We start from the raw sequence: 18,031 nt of genomic DNA on the forward strand, positions 1-18,031 counted from the left end.
TTTAAGGGTGGAGGTGAATGTGGATCACAGCCCTCACGCATGAGTTCGTGTAGAGTTTAATGTGAGTGTGTGAAGCCTGCAGGGGGTAGAGAAGACTCTGGGTGGATAAAAAAACGTCTGATGTAAGCCCTGTGATGGCTGCGAGACAGAGGAATGACGGGAGAGGCTTCACCAAAGGCCTTTATATCCAGTTTGTACTACAAAAATGAGCATTTTATAGTGATCACAGGGATGATAAAGAACATTGTCCCCAGCTGTAGCAACAAATATGTGCAATAAACTGGTTTGAAGCCGTGGCTAACAAACACAGCCATGCAGCAGGTTTAGAGGATCGGTGACCTTCCACTGTGTAATCAGACAGAGCAGGTAGGATGGAAAGCATCAGTCAGGAATCAGTGTGGTTCTCTCAGAAGGAATGTTGGATTTATCTGCACAGCAGGGATGTTCTGTGATGTGTCACACTCTGGTTGTGTAAGTTCCATTCCTATTAAAATGGATGCAATCATGTCTGATCACACTGAAAAGCTTTCACCTGTGGTTAATAATGGAGACTATATAATGTTAAGAGCATGTTTTCAGGCTCTGAAGCAGCTTTAAATTGTAATTTTTAGATAATAGGTGGTTGCATTTGCTTAAAATCTGCTGCTGGGTGTTCAAACTTATCAATGGAGTCAATGTTTATGCAGAAAGAAACAAACTGGAGACGCTGATTCGAGGAAAATTCCCAGGACTTCTTTTTATTAAGAGAATTTCAGAACATAAGAGAGGGACCAGACACCTGCATTTGTCAGAGAAGGTTTCCAAATTCAATTGTTTTTAAAAAAACCCGAGTGTTTAGAAAAGCTGACATGACAGCGTGGATGGAGCAGGAGCTGTTTTTTTTTTGTTTTTTTTGTTTTTTTTTTTACACGCAGGGTCGTCTAAGGAGACAGGTCGGAGGCAATCACTGTTCCCGGAATGTTTCACATGTTCGTCTTCCTCTTTCTTATGGACAACACGCTTCAAAACACGTTTTTTTTTTTTTAAACACAATTTCAATGAAAAAAAAAAAGAAAACAAGACCATGAGACAAAAGCAAAAGGGAACTCACTGCACATTTAGAGGTCTAAAAGAATCACCCACATTAACATGGCTGAACCGTTAATAAAACATGGATAAAAGGCTGAACTGTCGCAGGAGGAGGAAGGTCTAATCTGTGGAGAAGGAAGAAAGGGGAGAAGGAGAAGGAGGAGGAGAGGGATAGAGCAGGGAAAACACAGTAATACACAACTCACGACATGGCCAATCCGGCAGGGACACGCTTTCTACACCAAACAAGCCTTCAACAATCATGAAATGCCATTTAAAAAAGATTTTAGTGTGTTCATCTTGCTTGCAGACACTTGATATGACCACTGCAAATCTGCAAGGTGCTCCATAATCAGCTTTGCTTTTTGTGCTAAAAATCTGTACGGATACTTATAAAATCATTGATAAAAATATTCCTCTGTTAACAATACGCCTTGGAGGGAAACCATGTGAGAGACTTGGGGGGGCTGGCTGGCTGACTGAAAGGGGGGGTTTTGGGTGTGGGAGGGAGGGAGGGGCTTGTAGAGGAGGAAGAGGAGAAGGAGGAGGAAGCTTGGGCAGTGGTGCTACTCGGACTTGGCCTCCTCCTTGGCCTCCTCGGGGGCTGCCTCCACCTGTGGGACAGAGCAGGGAGAGGGAAGGTCAGAACTTTCAGCTAGTTTTAAGCCGATGCTGTAAAATAAAAGCAGACATGTCTGAGCGCCCGCTCACCTCGTTGGTCTTGGCCTCTCCGTTCTCAGAGTGGTTTTCTTCCTTGGCCTCTGCCTCGGCATTCTCCTTTGCCTTCTTGGTCTTCTTGTCCTCCTTCTTATCGTTCACAGCCTTTTCTTTCTGCAAACACGCATGAAGGCAACAGAACAAAGTGAATACTCGAGCTCAACGTGTCTCCTCCGGCTCTGCAATGGAAGTCAAAGCAGAATAAATGGTACTGTTACCTTTGCTGCCTTCTTGACCTTTGGTTCCGGCTTGGGTGGGGCCGGCTTCTGGAAAAATGTTTTAAAAAAAAAGATTTTATAAAAGATACACTCAACCACAATGACCTGTTCTTCCTAAATTACATCACGTTGTTATATTTCTGAGGATAAAAGACTTTCGTCAAATAAAAATGCACCTTTACATTTTTATCAACTTATTACATATTACAAATCTAAAATATTCCCTAAAGAGAATCCTCACACAATGTAAGCCTTTATAACACATCGACTTTTTTTCAATAGTTAATTAAGGACTTTAGACAATGTCAGGGTATTACAGGTAATATCTGAGAGCCTCTATTATGCCAGCTATTGGCACTAACTTGGTATTACAAGAATGAGTTTATTCATGTGCCTTTATGTTGTATTAACAGTAATAAAGATAGATGTGTAAGGGTTTTTAGAGTCTTCCCCTGACATTTTCATTCGCTGTCATCAATACATCCTGTTCAAATGTGTAATTAATCATTTTATTGCCTCTGAAGATACTCTTGCCAATTTTAAGTCACTGTGAATTTACTCTTCACTCATTCTTGAGCTTTACTGCCTATAAATAACATGTTTTGTAGTTTTGAATTGTTAGGATTCACATTTTGATGGTAAGAAATGTAGTTTTAAGCTTATTTTAGGATGCCAACGAGCAATAAAGTGCTTCGTTTGGGTATGTATGTTTTTGTTGCTACTTTTAGGTATTCTACAATGATTGATGTGTTTGTTAGTGGAATCTGTTCGTGGAAATGGGATCAGTGTGTATGTCTTCTTACCGCTGATAACCGAGCTGATCTCCTCTGAGGCTGAAACAAAGCAAAGATTGTTATCGGGGGCTTTTATTTTGACAGGGGTTGCTTTAGGGAAAAACAGAGTTAAGTGTAATGTAAAAATGCAGAGTTCTTTCTAAAAACACTCAGATATTCATTTAAATTAAATTTTAATCACGTGTTTGAGGTGTTACCAGCATGCCCCTCTCTTACCTCCTCCTTTTCTCCTCCTTCTGTTGCCTGGTTCTGAAAAACACAAATATAAGAGGTTAAAATTAAAAAATGTGATTTTAAAGGGTTTTACTGCAGTTTATAGGGACAGCAAACAGCTGCTAAATGCTTCAGGCCCACATTATCACTAATTACAGACTTCCTGAAAAAACTTTTCCGTTTCAGGTGAAACTAAAAGTGTGTGTGAAATACAGGTAGATTAAACGGATTGCAGGGCTGGGACGTGGACCTAAAGCGTGGGTTCATTAGTGGGCTGTGAGAGCTGAGCCATGTGGGTCTGTGGAGCCATGTTTTGGAGGGTCTGGGCCCTGCTTTTCCCTTTCACTCCCCCATCTCTTTCTCTCATTCAATGCATGAAGCTCAGATTTGAAAGCTGGCGCGGGAGTTTTTGAGAAGGGGGAGGGACCTACTGAGGCTCACGGGCGCCACCCGGCGACAAAGCCGCGTCATCGCAGCCATTTGGGACTATGAACAAAGAGAGAAAATATATAATTTTATCAAAACGCGACGGCCAATGTTTGTTTTTGTGGCCAAAATGCAAAGTAAAGGCACCAAGGCATTTTCTGGCGGCACTTTCGGCCGGTTTTGTGGCCGAACGGCGATAAGTGAAGCGTTTGTTCTCGGTAGGTCGGCGACGAAGGTGGACAAGAGCTGCAAAGCATGGCTGCTGCTTGTGCTTTAACTGCATGGAGACCGAAAGAGACTTCTGACTACCCAAAGGACAGCGGCTGGCACAGTAAAACGCGTTTTATAGGCTGTGTCTAAGCAGGAAAATATTCATTCTAACACACAAAAAATGTACATTATATCTAGAAAATAGGCAAAAATTACCAGCGACAAATAACGGATATACATTGCGTTATAATTAAGTAATGTCTCAGAGGGATGTCTTCACAATCGTTTGCATTGCATTAATGGCTGATATCCGCCTCAAACTATGTTTATTATTTTGAGAATACGTACCTTTCTCTTGGGCATGTTGATCTCTTGGAGGTTTTCTTACAAATACAACTAAAAACTGTTTTTCTTAGTGGGTTCAGTGCATGTGAAGACGAGTGTCTCCCTTATGCTCGGCAGTGTAGTAAACACACTGGAACAGAGAGGCGAGTGGTTGAATGGGGGGAGGGGTGCGGCTAAAGGCATGATTGATAGGCTCTCAGCCAATCAGGTGACGCCATTCGGGGCTGCAGAACACTTGGAATTTTGGAGCCGGTGATGTTCTGGGGTCTGCGCGAATGGCTTCTTGCAAGGGAGAGATGGGAGGAAGCCTGCAAGACTGAAGCGTTCGAGGACATGTTGCCTTCATACAAGTGTCGCTGTGTGTGTGTGTGTGTGAACGAGAGGGAGACAAGAGGCCGCACGGCTAAACCTGCGTGCGCCGTCACAGGCCCCGACAGCAGGCAACATGCCCCGGTGTAAAGCCATGCATCCCCGCTGGCTCCTATTAAAGCCACTTCTCACATCTGCACCGGCCAGCGAGGCCAAATTTCACCGTAAATTCACTTCGTGCTTGAGTCCAATATGGCGCCCACTCCTCTCCGACACATTTTTTTTGTTGTTTGTCAGTCGGCTTTCCTAAATTCGTTTCAGGGAAAAGCCTCGCGGTGCCTGCTCCAGACGCCTGCAGGGGGCCCACCAAGCCCGTCTAATGAGAGGCGGCTGCTCAAGACGGCGCTTCCTTGTAGAGGCTGCTGTAACACAAAAGCAGAGCACACAATCACAGCACGGGTTTTTCTTTCTTTTTCTTTTTTTTTCCATTTTAATTTTTTTGCATTCTCCACACCTCCTATTGTCCAAAATTCAGCACAACATCTGCATCATTTAGGGAACAATAGCCGCTCAGTGTCTGGCTTGCAGACAAAAGAGGTCGATGCTGAAATACTCAGACAATATCAGCCCACAGTGTTGCCATCTTGACAGGCTGTGTGCGTGTACGTGTCTCGGAGTGTGTGCTTTTGCTCCACACACACACACACACATTCAGCGAGAGAGAGAGAGAGAGAGAGAGAGAGAGGCTAGAAGGGGCGGGCAGGCGGAGTGGAGGCGGAGGAGGAATGCAAAGCTCCATCCAGTGCTGAGAACCGGAGCATTTGCGCAGATAGTCTGCGCTGCCTACATTTACACACACACGCCGTTATTTCACCCGCTGGAAGTTTGTTGTAGTTTTTTTTTGTCTCACTGCTGAACCTGCAGCGTCTGCAAAGGAGCAGGTCAATCGAACCGCTGCTTACCGGACAGCATCAGGGATATAACATGGTGATCAAAGTGTACATAGCAACGTCCTCTGGATCCACCTCGGTAAGTGATGGTGGGATTTGTTTTTTTTTTTAGCTGGATTGTTCTGCAGCGTGCATGCAGCTGAACTTTTACTGAACTCTTAATAGTGATGTTCATCCGGCTGTCACCCTCTCAGTCTGCTGGGATCTGACCGGTCTGGAAGCATGCAGCCCTGTCCTCTGTCCAGACTTACCGTGGACACAGCTGAGCTCTCTGTGTGTTTTCTTGTTGATTTGAATGTAACTTTGTCACAGAGAAAGAGGCAGAGAGAGAGAGGAAGTTGGAGGCAGACTTCTCTCACAGCTGCGGTTTGTCACTGTGCTTCCTCCCCGTTGAAACCAGACTGAATACAGGAAAGAATAAGAAAAACATCAATAAACCTTTGTGTCACCTGAAGCCAGGAGAGAAAATGTGTGTATGTGTGTGTGTGTTGGAGGCACTTGGGATCTGACTTGTTCTACTAAGTAAGCAGCCTGGAGTACCCTGAGCTTCAGGCTTGCCAGTTTCTTCCAGTGTGGAGAGGAATGGTGGTGATGCAATTCTCCTGGGCCCCCTTTTAGACATGCAGCTGCAGACCAGGAACACTTTATGCAGTATTTAGGACTTAATGAAGGTCTGGGTCACTCTGTACGTATGTAGGACTGCAGCAGAATATGAACCAGACTTTGTTTTCAGGCCCTGGTGTGATGATTCTTAACGTGTGGTGATGGCAGCAGTCTTTCCATGCTTAAAGGTCACTTGAATTACTGCTTTTCCTGTGATGTGATTTTTACATCACCTTACTGTCACTGAGTAAGCAGAGGAAACCATCAAACACAGAGCCTCTTTTCATTTAGGCGACGCTGAGTGACTTTATTGCCCTTACAGTAAATGACATTTGCAAAGGCTCAGCAGCAGCCTAACAGAACAGGAGCTTCCTGCAGAGTCTGAGTGGTCAGAGTTTGGAGCCAGTGGTGCCATCACTGTGCTGGAGTATGTCTGGGAAAATACATTACCTCTCATTGATCTGGCTTTAGTGCAAGAACAAGTGGAGAAGGTTTTATACTTCTTTGCCACTCACACACAGACACTTCCTTGTGTGCTATATCATCTCCATTCCGCAAGTGAGTCAGCAGATCAGCAGCTGTATGTTTACTCTGGTGACATTTGCTAATTTCTTAGGATTGTTTTAGTTGTGAGTATATAACAGGACTTATGTGTGATTTTCACGCTGGTCTAAATGTTTCTGTGTGTACTGGCAAACTGCCTTGCAGCAAATTGTGGTTGAAACTCTCTGCCCTCGCCTTACAGCTTACAGTTTGATTGCATCAGTCGGTGTCTACAAAACAATGTGATTGCATTCCACAATCCAGCACTGTCTGCAGCTCCCACTCCAGTCTAACTCTGCATGTGAATGAAGAAACTGCATGAAAAACAGGGGAGACAAGTAGGAGTGTTCCAAAAAAAAAATAAAGCTTTTGTTCTACAGAGGAAAACCAACTGTAAGTCAGGGAGTCGGATGCTATAAAGTTGCAGGATTGGACTATTTGAAAGTCAGCATGATCCAGATAGGTGTTCTTTTCCAAAGACATTAAGTTCTTTGTTATGTTTTAGCATTTAACAAGCTTGTTGGGATGCTTATTTATTTTTGATGTATTCATGTAACAGCAGAAAGTTACAGTATCAGTAACAGGTTGATTGTCAATGACTCATAAAACCACTCCCTATACGTTTTTATGAAGGATCATAAGGATATGCAGTCTGGTTGTATTCAGAGTGAAGGATTATGGGAATTCAACCCATCCAGATCCATTCACATGCACTTGTGTGCTGAGTGGTCGAAAAGTTGGCTTGAACTGGAATAGGGACGACCGCAGTGGGTTGTGAACATCTTTTCTACAGCAAAGCAGAAGGACCAACAACTGTTACACAAACAGGAGTCGCCTGCATATGTTTGACACTGAGTGGTAGCAAGTTGCTAAAACAGTGAAACGTGGGTTTGCAATGCTTGTGTAGCACCAATGCAAAACCAACTGTGCTTTGTCATACTTTTTGTTCATACCCTGTGATGGACTGGTGACCTGTCCAGAGTGTACACCGCCTCTCTTCTGTAGATAGCTGGCATATAGGCCCTGTGACCCCTTACTGCAGTACAAAGCAGGTTCGGATGATGGATGGATGGATGGATGGATTGATGGATGTTTTACTCAAACTTCCCCTTCACAAAAAGTGTCTTCCATTTTCTTGGTTGCCACAGTGACAAGCCCTTTTGTGATCAGGAGATTGTACATGCACTTATTTACATAACCAATAAAATATATATAATTTAATTCACTAAACTTGTACTATTTTTTCTGATGAAGATTGTGTCAATATAAGACAACTACCTTCATAAAATACGTATTGAGTACACAAAGGTTAATTAGAGAAAAGGCCAGAATAGTCGAGCGTTCCTCTGCAACATATATGGTGAGTAGGTTGTGTTGGGTGTGTGCTTGCCAGTCCAGTTTGATAGTCAGTTGTGAGCTTTTTGTTTGTGCTATTTAGCAACGAATAGCTTTGCATATGATTATTGTCTGACATCTGCTCCTTTCCACAGAAAAAAAAACAAGAAAACACTGACATGATACACAGTATAACAGGTCTGCTCACTGGCACAGCTGGTGTGTGTTTACGTTCCTGAGCAAAGCCCCTCCCTGACCTGTGATCTGTACTAGTCCTATACAGTATGGGTGGTATTCCTGCAAACTGAAGGAGAGCTGACTCTATTGCATTTCCACCCAGTAATGAGAAGCAGAGTGTTCGAATCACCTGAAGAAATAGTGTGTGTGTGGATTCTCTGGAGATACTTCTAGTACTGCCGGTGGCTTTGTAACAATTAGGTCATACTACATACCCACACCCTTATGCAAAATGTCAGCTTTTTGTTATATTTGTTTAAAAACTGCCATGCATTCATGTTTCATCTGGTCCTTAGTTTACACTGAGGGTAGATTTGAATAACAAACTAGGGCTTGAGCCTAAATACACACATGCAAATACACACCTGCTGTATCTATGGACCACAGGGTGAATTACATCTAATGTCTGTATAAGCAAAAGCATTTCCTCAATTATTTCCATTTACGCATTACAGCCACACTATTGTACCATGTCCTTATCAACGCAGTAAATGGACTGAGGTGACATACAGTGTGTATACACCAGTTAAATGTGTTCTGTCAGATGTAGTGTACTGCATGTTTGGCATTAAGGTCTATATGTCAGCTGCCACAGTGACTCAGTTTTGTATAACCTTTTGCTGTTGTTTCACCTTTATGCAGCAGTGAGTGGACCCAGCCAGAGCAGCAGTGTAAGACTCCTTTGTAACAATGCTGTAATGTTGGGTGGAGGCTACTGCTGCTGGTAACATTCCAGTGAGGGCCTGTTTTCAGCAGAATTTTGACTTGATCTAATCAAGACAAAAAACCTTTATCCTCTAAACACACAGCTGGGCTGTGGTTGATTCATGTTTCCTTTGGGCCAGAGAGAGGATTTTCCTGCATTTAAATGTGCTGCAGAGGGTATACAGAGGGCAGTTAGTCTTTTAGTTATGAAGATGAATTTAGTTCAAGCATGTTTTCCTTTCCGTTTGATTTAATTGACCCTAACTCTGGGTCAGCATAAGTGATTTAGTCAGTCTCCCCCCTATTGATCCAGGCCTGTGTTGTGGATACAGTCCATCCAATCAATGCCTTCCATTGTCTGGCAGCTGCCAGAGTTCTGACCTTTTTTCTGGGATTGATCAGGTCTCCATCTGATCTAACTGGCCTTTCACATGATGTGCATCCACATGGGGCAGATTCCTTCTCCTGCAGCAAGGTTGACTCCGTGGTTGGTCAAAAATAATGATCCATGCAGCAGTATGTTGTGAAACAGGTGACACGTCTGGTCTATCTCCTCATTTCCTCTGCAACAGCAACATCCACTGGAAATGAGTGCAGTCATTAAATAAATCTGAAACGTATCTGTAGATCAGTAGTTGAACTAAAGTGCTTCAAAACAATCTTTAATGGACACAGCTAAAGATCTTCCATGGGTGTGTACATGGGCTGTTTAGGAAATTTGATAAAACATAAGTGGATTCCAAGGAAGTCGCTCTCCTTTCTGTAAGTTTGACTTCAGAGTGGCAATTTAACTAGAAACACTTAGGAGTCTAATTTGTCACGCTTGGCTAAGCAACTACAGTGGTGGGAGCAAGTCTTTGAACACCACAAGGCACTCTGTAAAAATATGCAGCACTGCTCTATGATGATGCCTATGAAATATGAACCAATTTCGACCAATCAGCTCACGTGTAACAGTTGTCACTGTGAATGTGGGTCTCTAATCTCTAAGTACTGGGGTGTCAAACACGGGTGCTGTGGATTACTATGATATTATCCTGTGAGGGTCTATGAGATTAACCTGCTGGCATCACCATAAATCATTTGGTGACCCCATTCACATGACCCCAAAGTCAGTAATGTACAATATGTGAGGACCTCTAATATTTCAACACATGTGATAACAATGCATAACATACAGTTGTTGAGCTATTCGGGTCCACAGTGGGTGACAGATTGACATTTTGACCAAACAGCAAATCTTTCCAAAGCCTGATCCATGAAACACCATAGGATCAACTGTCCCCTTAGTACAACATGTGATGCACAGTGTCAACATGCAGTTTATCTGCATGCAGGTATGAACATTTCCACAGACTGTAGAAATCAGTGTTGTGGTGCAGGTAGAATTGGCTGCAAGCCTGATAAAGGCCCAACTGTCTGGAGACTGAGGAGTAATTTAGTAGCATTCCAGAGAGATAAGGAGTGAATTACTGGTATATACAAGGATACTTGTTTATCACCATACCCAGAACCAGGGACAGTTTGTTTGCTTCCATATTAAAACCACCAGGGGCTCAAATCAAGACTCCAGAGCCGTTCAAAGCTGGGAGTTCTCACTGTGCAATTAGAGTTAGGGGGCATGTGGCATGTGGCCAGTTTGTCCGACAAATTAATTTTGCTTGGCAACAGTACAATGAGAGCTTGTTGGACCCATGGCCAGAGTGCAAAAGAGAGAAAGAGGAAGGAGAGTGTAAGAAATCTTATGTATCCATTGTGTACAATGCAAATGTGAGTCAAAATAGGGGGAAAGCATGGAGGGGTATGCAGATTCTTCCATCAGATTCTTCCATCAGTCTGAGCTCACAGCGTTTTGCTCAGTTGCTTCTTCCCGCGCTGGTTTCCAGAGCAGGTGGGGGAGAGAGAGCTGCTTTCAGGACTTTGCCCTTTGGAGTGCAACTGCCATTAAGTGATTCAAATTGTACCACAGCTAATCTGCCAGCATTGTCAGATCGCTCATTTCCATGCCTCAGTGCTGTTTCAACAGATGGCTATTAAATAATCCAACCTGTCTCGTCTGCACTCTATAAAGCTGGTAGGGGCCGTCACACGGGGGTGTCGGCACAGAAGACAGAAAGACCACAAATTGATCCTTATTATGTTTTTTGCTTTTTTTGTGGTTTGGGTTTTAGTGTGTGAATGTGTGTGTGTGTGTGTGTAGCTAAGGCTGCTTGTGTGTGTGTGTGTCTCCTTGCAGCAAGCCTTATTTGGCTCGTGTTTGACCAGTTACCTCCTCTCGAGTCCCAGAGGAGCTCTTGTTTCCGTCTGGCCTTGTAGGGCCATCCTCCCTCTTACACACACACACACACACACCCAGTGAGAGCTCATTGGACCACACACACACACACACACACACACATTCATACATCTATGCAGATAGATGCATATGTGCAGACTTCAACCCAATTGGTTGTGTGTTCACTGTATTTCTGTGTCATTGTATTTGGGATTCTTAGTGACATAATGTTAGAATGCGGCTGATAACACACTGCGACAGGGGCGAGATCCCTTATGATGTCACCTTGTTGTCTTTGATCCACTTTCGTTTCCCTTTGAGATGCGCCTGCATTTTTTGCATCCTCTTAGATGAAAAGCTTGCTGTTTTGCCTGGAGCAGGATTTTGAAAGTGTCATAAATAGGACAAGTGTTAATGTTTAATGTCGTGTTTAACCAGTGTAGCAGAGGGGTAGACGTGTCAGAAATGATCACATCTGCTGAAAGTGGTGAAAAAGAGTGTAACTGCCACGTGTGAACTGCAAACACAGTCTGTATTGGTTAGAATTAAGCTCATTTTATTACGTACATGAAAACAATGCACTTTGTTTGGAAAATTTTTCAGCAATATCAGGGATAATTTTCTCAGCATCGTCCATGTTCACTTCTGACGTATGACTTCATTCACTTGTCAGCATGCGAGCGGTAACTTAGTAACAGAGCGTTCTCATTTCCGAAGCAGACTGATAACAGTATGGTGAACTGAGTCTCATATGTTTTGTCAGACGGCTGAAGTTCACACATTGCTAACTGACAACTTCCTCTTTGTTATCCTCTATCACCTCACCCCCCCTCCCCCTTACCCCTCCACACACACATACACATACAGATTAAGAAGCAGCAGCAGGATGTGATGGGCTTCCTGGCGGCCAATAAGATCGAATTCGAGGAGTGTGACATCGCGGCCAATGAGGTCAACAGGAAGTGGATGAGAGAGAATATTCCTGAGGAGTCCAGGCCTGCCACGGGGAACCCATTACCCCCTCAGATATTCAATGAAAACAAATATTGTGGGGTAAGACTCTCATACACACATGTACACACATGCTGTAACTTCTCTGATAGCTACAGTGACTCCACCGAAATCATCACCTGACTCAGCAGTAAGCCTCAGCAGAGCATTCAGGTTTCTTTTAGCTTCACCAACCTTGTATTGCTGCTTGCTGGGTGATCAGGATGTCCTGCGGACTGGGAAGTTTCTTGAGGTCTGGAGTGTTTGTTCAGCAGTAGTAGCCACACACTTTGCAAGAAGTTACTGCCTTCTTCTTCCCTTTCCTGTTACATGAAGTGTTAAGGTGCATTTCCTATATTGTAGTATTTCCAACTTTAGCCACTGCCCTTCTCATATATACTCTACAAGCATAGCATAAAGCCCTGTGCTAGTACATGGCGGTTTACTCCCTTTATAAACGCATTATCCTGAATGCACTGTGGCATCATGCTGTGCAGCTAATGGATGCCTGAAAGTAAAGTAAAGTTGCACATGCAGGACGGGCTGTATTGAATGACACAGACAAAGAGGACAGCATTTCCCAGGATACTTACAGCTGTAGGGCACGTTAGAAAATCAGTTTGTGTGTGTGTGTAGCAGAGACAGGAGGGAATACAAAGGAATGAGGAGGAGTGAAGGATCCAGAATGTGATTTAGTAAACAGTAAATGGCTGACTGTGTTAGCTTGTTTACTCTGGGTTGCATTCACAAAAGAGGAGGCCCTCCTATCAGACCAATTTCACAGGCCTGTCCTTGGACAAATAACACAGATTGTCATCCCTGGGGCTCTGATCCAGAGTCTGTTTCACATTATCATTCCACAGGATAGAGCAGGGATTTAGGTGAGCTGATCCTCTGATCGATCTCAGCTTTTCTCGCCCTCTCTGTTTCTCTGTCAGAACTATGAGGCCTTCTTCGATGCCAGAGAGGACAATGCTGTGTATGCATTTTTGGGTCTGACTGCTCCCCCAGGCTCAAAGGTAAGCTCATAAACACAATAACACACGTTGATATTTGTTCTAAGCTGCCTTACTGGATCCTAACCCTATGTCCTGTTACAAACAGGCTTTTGTGCCTACATATATAGGCGTCCTTACACTGTGATATCCAAAAAACACATATATTACATAATACATCTGTTCATGATATCCAGGCCTCCTCTCCTTTTCCTGTCTCTCTTACACACACTGGCTCCTCCTCCCTGCAACAAGAGGAACTGCAGGGAGGTTTGCCAGTTACCATAGAAACAGAGGGGTTTTCCTGTGTGGGGTGGCAGGGGATATATAAACCAATATCCTCCATTTTAATATATCACACTGTCCCTCCTCTTCTCTCCCACTCTCTTTGTCTCTCCACAGGAGGCTGAGGCTCTAGCAAAGAAAGCACAGCAGTAGCAGGGTGACACTGTTTCTTCCTGAGAACTCAGACCTACCTTAGACCCTTACCTGGACCCAGACTGACCTGACAAATAACCCAGGAAGCATCACTTCACTCAGCTTTTTAATGGACGGTTTTGATTTTTCAGTTTTTTTTTTGTATTAATCTTTGTTCAGCTGTGCCTTGCCAGCTGTAGTGAAAGGAGGTACTAGAGCAGAGCGTTATGGGTGTTTTAAAATCAGCTCTGCTTCCTCCCTTTATCCTCAGCCTGCTAAGCCAATTGGCCTAATGACTTGTCAATCAACCATTAGCATGAACGTGTAGCTCATTGTTTGAGAACTTTCAGCACAACAAGTCAATGGAAGAGAAGGCCACCATGTTAGCATAGATCATACAAGTTTGTCATCAGCTATCACTGGAAGTCTTAAAATCTGTAAACAATCAAACAGCCAGTTATGTCATCACCAAACTACAGTTTGTGGTAGAACCATTTTAATCCCAGTCTCTAATATGTTTCATTTACTTTATCGTGTCTTAATGCTGTTTTAAAGGCAAACTTTTTTCTACAAGAGGATGTTTGTTTACAAATTAAGAAACATGCCAAAATGTAAGTCTGCAAACACAGAGGGAAGTTTTTTTTTTAATTGGCAGTTTTTAGGGAAATAGGATAGCACTTTCTCTTTGCTATAAAAAAATCCTGTTGTTTTGGTAATCCCTGTCTTATGTAAGTTTGGTACAGCCTATTCTCTGAAATAAAGGAGAAATAAAACAAAACACATGACTCTTAATACAGCAAATCCAATTTCAAATAAAGTCTGCATCCTTTGTTGTTTTTTGTGTACAATAAATACCTTTAAGTTGATGGAATATGGCTGTTTCTTTGATTTATTGTAGTCTGCTCATAAAATATGAATTTTAGGCATTTCCATCTACACTTTCATTACATTAACCGTACCTAAATTAAAGGTAGGGTAGGAGATTTCATTCTGATGCATTTTTTGTTAAATTAGTGTAACTTCTCTTTACAATCTGATAGCAACCGATTAGTTCACCAGTTTCGCTTTAAAACGAAGAATATTAATCATCTGTAGAAGCTATAAAACGCTAAAAACATCAGCCAATCCTACGAGGTGCCCCTGCGCGGAGTATTGGCTGTTTGTCACTCTCTTCCTGCTCTGCGCGCACCAGAGAGGTACGTGCATGATGGCCGAAGTCACAGACTGGTTGGGAGGCGTGGCTTCGGGGTGAGCTCCGACAGAAAGGGGCGTGTGTTTACATTCAAAATCTGGCTGACTCTCACTGAGTTTTCCAAATCTCCTACCCTACCTTTAAGGGGTTTCAGGACTTTTTAGGTAGAACTCCAAGCAGTACAAAGCAGTGCTCGCTGGGCTTTCTTGTGTTCCTACAGTGAGTTATGATGGTACACTGGTTTATCTTTCAGGTCAGCAGTGACCCAGAGCTTACAGCCCAGACCATGCATTTCCCCTGTAAACATTTTTTATTTTGCTTCAGGGTTGAAAACATTAAAGTCTATATTTCTTATACGAAAGATAGAACATTAAACTACACGAATAACATAACCTTCAAATACAAATGTTTAAGAAAAGCCCTTTGGATTTGGAATGTTTTAACTTCTCTGTGTACAGTCACTGTTCTTTCCTTTCTCCCTCGGTTATTTTCAATGTCATATTAATAAAGGAAGTGTGTACTTTATGGCGGAGGAGCTGGTTCTCAGTTGCAGAAGTGAAAGAGGAGGACCTTATAACAACCACCACACTCTGCCATCAGTGCATGGAGAAGGACGGACGATCATAGGAAGCAAAAGAGTCGGGAAAGCAGAGCACATTCACTTTGTGCCATGTTGGCTGAAGGTTTTCTCAGAGTGCTTTGTTACAGGGAGGAGAGAAAGTTTTACTCTGCTTCCAAGCGAAAGAGATGGCAGACAAACACTCATTGTGCTGACATGTTCAACTGTGTTCTGTCTGACTCGAGCTCTACAGACCTGCAGAGGCATTCAGCTGAAACAGGTAAAGACATTTATTACTACTGACTAACCAAAATGTTGAAACTACAGCCTGATGCAGTGTGAAATATAAGTTCTGTAGCCATGCTAGTTTGTGACAAACCATACAGTTTCCTGTAACAGAAAGGGTTCCTCTTTTTTACAAGCACTAAGATTTGCTGGGTTAAAAATAAGTTAGCATTAAGAAGAAAACTAGCCACTTCTGAATAACCAGATTTTAGTTTGGGTATCACACAGTAATACTAACATAGTATTGTATGTACACATGAACACATTTTCAAAGTAAAGGTCAAACTTCTAAATAACAACTTCATTTTGTGTAATCAGGGATAAACCAGGAAGGGCCAAACTCCACTGCAGCCCAGAAACTGAAAGAGATGCCTCAGGGTCTATCAATCCCAAGGTGTTCACCTGACAATGCTGTGCACCATGTCTGCATAGAAGACTGCAGCCTCCTGGAACAGTATCCAGACCTGCAGGTCGCTGACCCGGGCCGCCGCATCTCACACAACATGCTGAGAAGCACCATCAGCCAGCACAGCGACCACACTTACCCTCCTGCCCCTGAAGTCTGCCTTCACCCAGTCCCCCTGCAGGGGCCACAAGGTGAACCCGTTTTATCCATACCAGACCAGGGCTATCTGGTGATGGGAGCCAGTGAGAACGTCAGCCTGGATCTGCCTGGATCAGGCTTAGAACCCATGTCTAACTCTGTGTTGAATGGGCTGCTGGAGAAACAGCTGGAGGAGGTTTACATGCAGCATCTGACTGACAACTTAGCCCGATGCAACTCCCACCTGGGGAACAGTCTCCTGCACGGTTTGGTGCCTCCGCCGCAGGGTTCAGACTCTCCAGAGGCCGGTCCGGAACAAGAATCAGAAGAAAGTGGCAATAAAATAAGTTATCTGAGCACGCAGAACATCGCCCCCTGCTCCTCCAACTTCAGCTCCCCGGTGCTGAGGATTTCAGAACCAGACAATCCTCACCTACATTGAGACATCCTGCAAAAGCATAAATGTTCAGCTCTGCTTTTTTTCGCTTCAGCATTTCACACCCAGCTTCACACATACCCACATGTAGACTGTAAAAGGAAAAACAAGTGCAATCCACTATATCAGTGCTATTTTTACACAATGCCTTGTTTACTTGCCTAATGAAGTGATGCCTCAAACCTGCAGCTTTCACATGCCATCTGCTGTCTGCTTTTAGTACTACACCCCATGAGTTTACCTGTTGTTTATTCAAATGTGTTTTAATATTGTATTGTGTAATGTATTTAAGAAAATAAAGCCAGCTTTAAAAACCATAATGTTGTTAAAACTTTTATTGATGATTTTACGCTTTTTAAACGCCATTACATTATTCAGAGAAAATGGTTTAAGTTATACATAAACATAATTATCTGAGGCTTCTGTCATTTATACTCCCAACATGAAGACAAAAGACCTTCTCTGACCCCTCCCCAGATCAGGAGATGAAGGGCTATATTTATGCTTAAGAGAAAACCGAGCATGTTGATGCTGATCAGCTGATGTTTCAGCTCCGCCAGTGCTGATCAGTCTTATTGTTCAAACTACAGAGTCAGTTTCACTTTAAATGTTTCACTGTTTAAAGTTGGAAAACATATTTTCATTCACTGTAAAAACAGCACGCTGTAACTAGCTCATCTAACAGTCAATGACTAATGACCAGCAAAAACACTGCATTCAGGTACAGCAGAACGATCATGTTCTTTCATAAATCATGTTCTGTACTATTTCATCCACAAACATTGTGAGTAATGCTCTGATAAATACAGACCTAAGGGTGTAGCAGGTCACTAACAGACAACACATAGCACATTCACCACTTCATCCGGTCTGACAATCTGTAACACAAGCTGAAGGAGCTGGGGCTTCGACTGAATAAACAGCCAAAGAAATGATCTCATGCCAAGCCTGTGATCATCTCTTGCTTTTGATCGTATCCAGGATCTGGTATATATATATATAATATGAGTAATCTGATCATCCACATCCCTGTTTACATGATTACAGTGTCCAAGTTTCTGGTCATCTGTACAGATGTGCACCTTCTCGCATTTAATACATTAGAGCTGGCAGACTAATCAGGATTTGTTTTGTTTGGATAATTAAGATTTCTTAACATTAAAAAAAAAAGCAAAAAGCAAAAATACATGACGTTTGTATCAAAAGCTATTTGTGTGTTTACATTTGTTTTCAGATGGATGTTATGGCTTCTGGGTTGGAGCAACGCACAGTCACCACAGTACATGTAGGAGATGTGGAAAGTGTGACTCTGGAAAAAACACCTGCAAAGCTGTTGTGTCACTTCAGAAATAGACAGGATCAAACATTCACTTCTAACATTACTGACCAGACCTCGAACAAGACTGTACAAAGGCAGGAAACATTTTTCCCAACTGAAACTTCAGTTTCCACACTGTTGACCTGTCACTGACGCCTGTAATAGGCCAGTGGATACATGCAGAGTATTGGGAAATGTACGCTTTCCCTGTAGCTACACCTGAATGAGAATATACAAAGAATTTAATGAAACACATTTGCAGACACATCATTAAGTGAGCGGAAAAGTTCTACGTTCAAAGTGGTCACATTTAAGAACTCATTGCTATCATCTGATATCATCTGAGT

At 43.0% G+C, this 18,031-nt stretch overlaps 3 protein-coding genes across 4 annotated transcripts; 2 read left to right on the forward strand and 1 right to left on the reverse strand.

The window, feature by feature from the left end:
* Positions 1-710: 710 nt before the first annotated feature.
* Positions 711-4,146, reverse strand: LOC114443126 (non-histone chromosomal protein HMG-14A-like). Of its 2 annotated transcripts, none has more exons than XM_028417054.1 (6): positions 3,995-4,146; positions 3,014-3,046; positions 2,807-2,836; positions 2,004-2,048; positions 1,780-1,899; positions 711-1,682 (listed from the first exon to the last, which is right to left on the reverse strand). In XM_028417054.1, exons 1-6 carry the CDS (start codon positions 4,007-4,009, stop codon positions 1,635-1,637), a joined length of 291 nt encoding a protein of 96 aa, XP_028272855.1. In that variant the 5' UTR covers positions 4,010-4,146; the 3' UTR covers positions 711-1,634. The 2 variants fall into 2 exon arrangements, with proteins under 2 accessions (XP_028272855.1, XP_028272854.1); XM_028417053.1 differs by having other exon boundaries at positions 2,004-2,051.
* Positions 4,147-5,092: 946 nt separating this feature from the next.
* On the forward strand, positions 5,093-14,221 carry sh3bgrl (SH3 domain binding glutamate-rich protein like). The gene is made up of 4 exons (XM_028415860.1): positions 5,093-5,329; positions 11,816-12,001; positions 12,877-12,957; positions 13,336-14,221. Exons 1-4 carry the CDS (start codon positions 5,285-5,287, stop codon positions 13,369-13,371), a joined length of 348 nt encoding a protein of 115 aa, XP_028271661.1. The 5' UTR covers positions 5,093-5,284; the 3' UTR covers positions 13,372-14,221.
* An 884-nt stretch (positions 14,222-15,105) lies between these two features.
* LOC114442372 (uncharacterized) lies at positions 15,106-16,671 on the forward strand. Its single transcript, XM_028415857.1, has 2 exons — positions 15,106-15,381; positions 15,705-16,671. Exons 1-2 carry the CDS (start codon positions 15,213-15,215, stop codon positions 16,370-16,372), a joined length of 837 nt encoding a protein of 278 aa, XP_028271658.1. The 5' UTR covers positions 15,106-15,212; the 3' UTR covers positions 16,373-16,671.
* The last annotated feature ends 1,360 nt before the right edge of the window (positions 16,672-18,031 follow it).

Source organism: Parambassis ranga, chromosome 10, assembly GCF_900634625.1.
Source record: "Parambassis ranga chromosome 10, fParRan2.1, whole genome shotgun sequence".
Lineage (NCBI taxonomy): Eukaryota > Metazoa > Chordata > Actinopteri > Ambassidae > Parambassis > Parambassis ranga.

Coding starts and splice junctions, on each gene's coding strand:
- LOC114443126 (XM_028417053.1), bottom strand. Junction 2,837..3,013: donor AAGGAGGAGAAAAGGAGGAG/GTAAGAGAGGGG, acceptor GCTTTGTTTCAG/CCTCAGAGGAGATCAGCTCG. Junction 2,052..2,806: donor GATCAGCTCGGTTATCAGCG/GTAAGAAGACAT, acceptor ACATTTTTCCAG/AAGCCGGCCCCACCCAAGCC.
- sh3bgrl (XM_028415860.1), top strand. CDS start 5,285: ATGGTGATCAAAGTGTACATAGCAACGTCCTCTGGATCCACCTCG. Junction 5,330..11,815: donor CGTCCTCTGGATCCACCTCG/GTAAGTGATGGT, acceptor ATACACATACAG/ATTAAGAAGCAGCAGCAGGA. Junction 12,002..12,876: donor ATGAAAACAAATATTGTGGG/GTAAGACTCTCA, acceptor TTTCTCTGTCAG/AACTATGAGGCCTTCTTCGA.
- LOC114442372 (XM_028415857.1), top strand. CDS start 15,213: ATGTTGGCTGAAGGTTTTCTCAGAGTGCTTTGTTACAGGGAGGAGAGA. Junction 15,382..15,704: donor GAGGCATTCAGCTGAAACAG/GTAAAGACATTT, acceptor TTGTGTAATCAG/GGATAAACCAGGAAGGGCCA.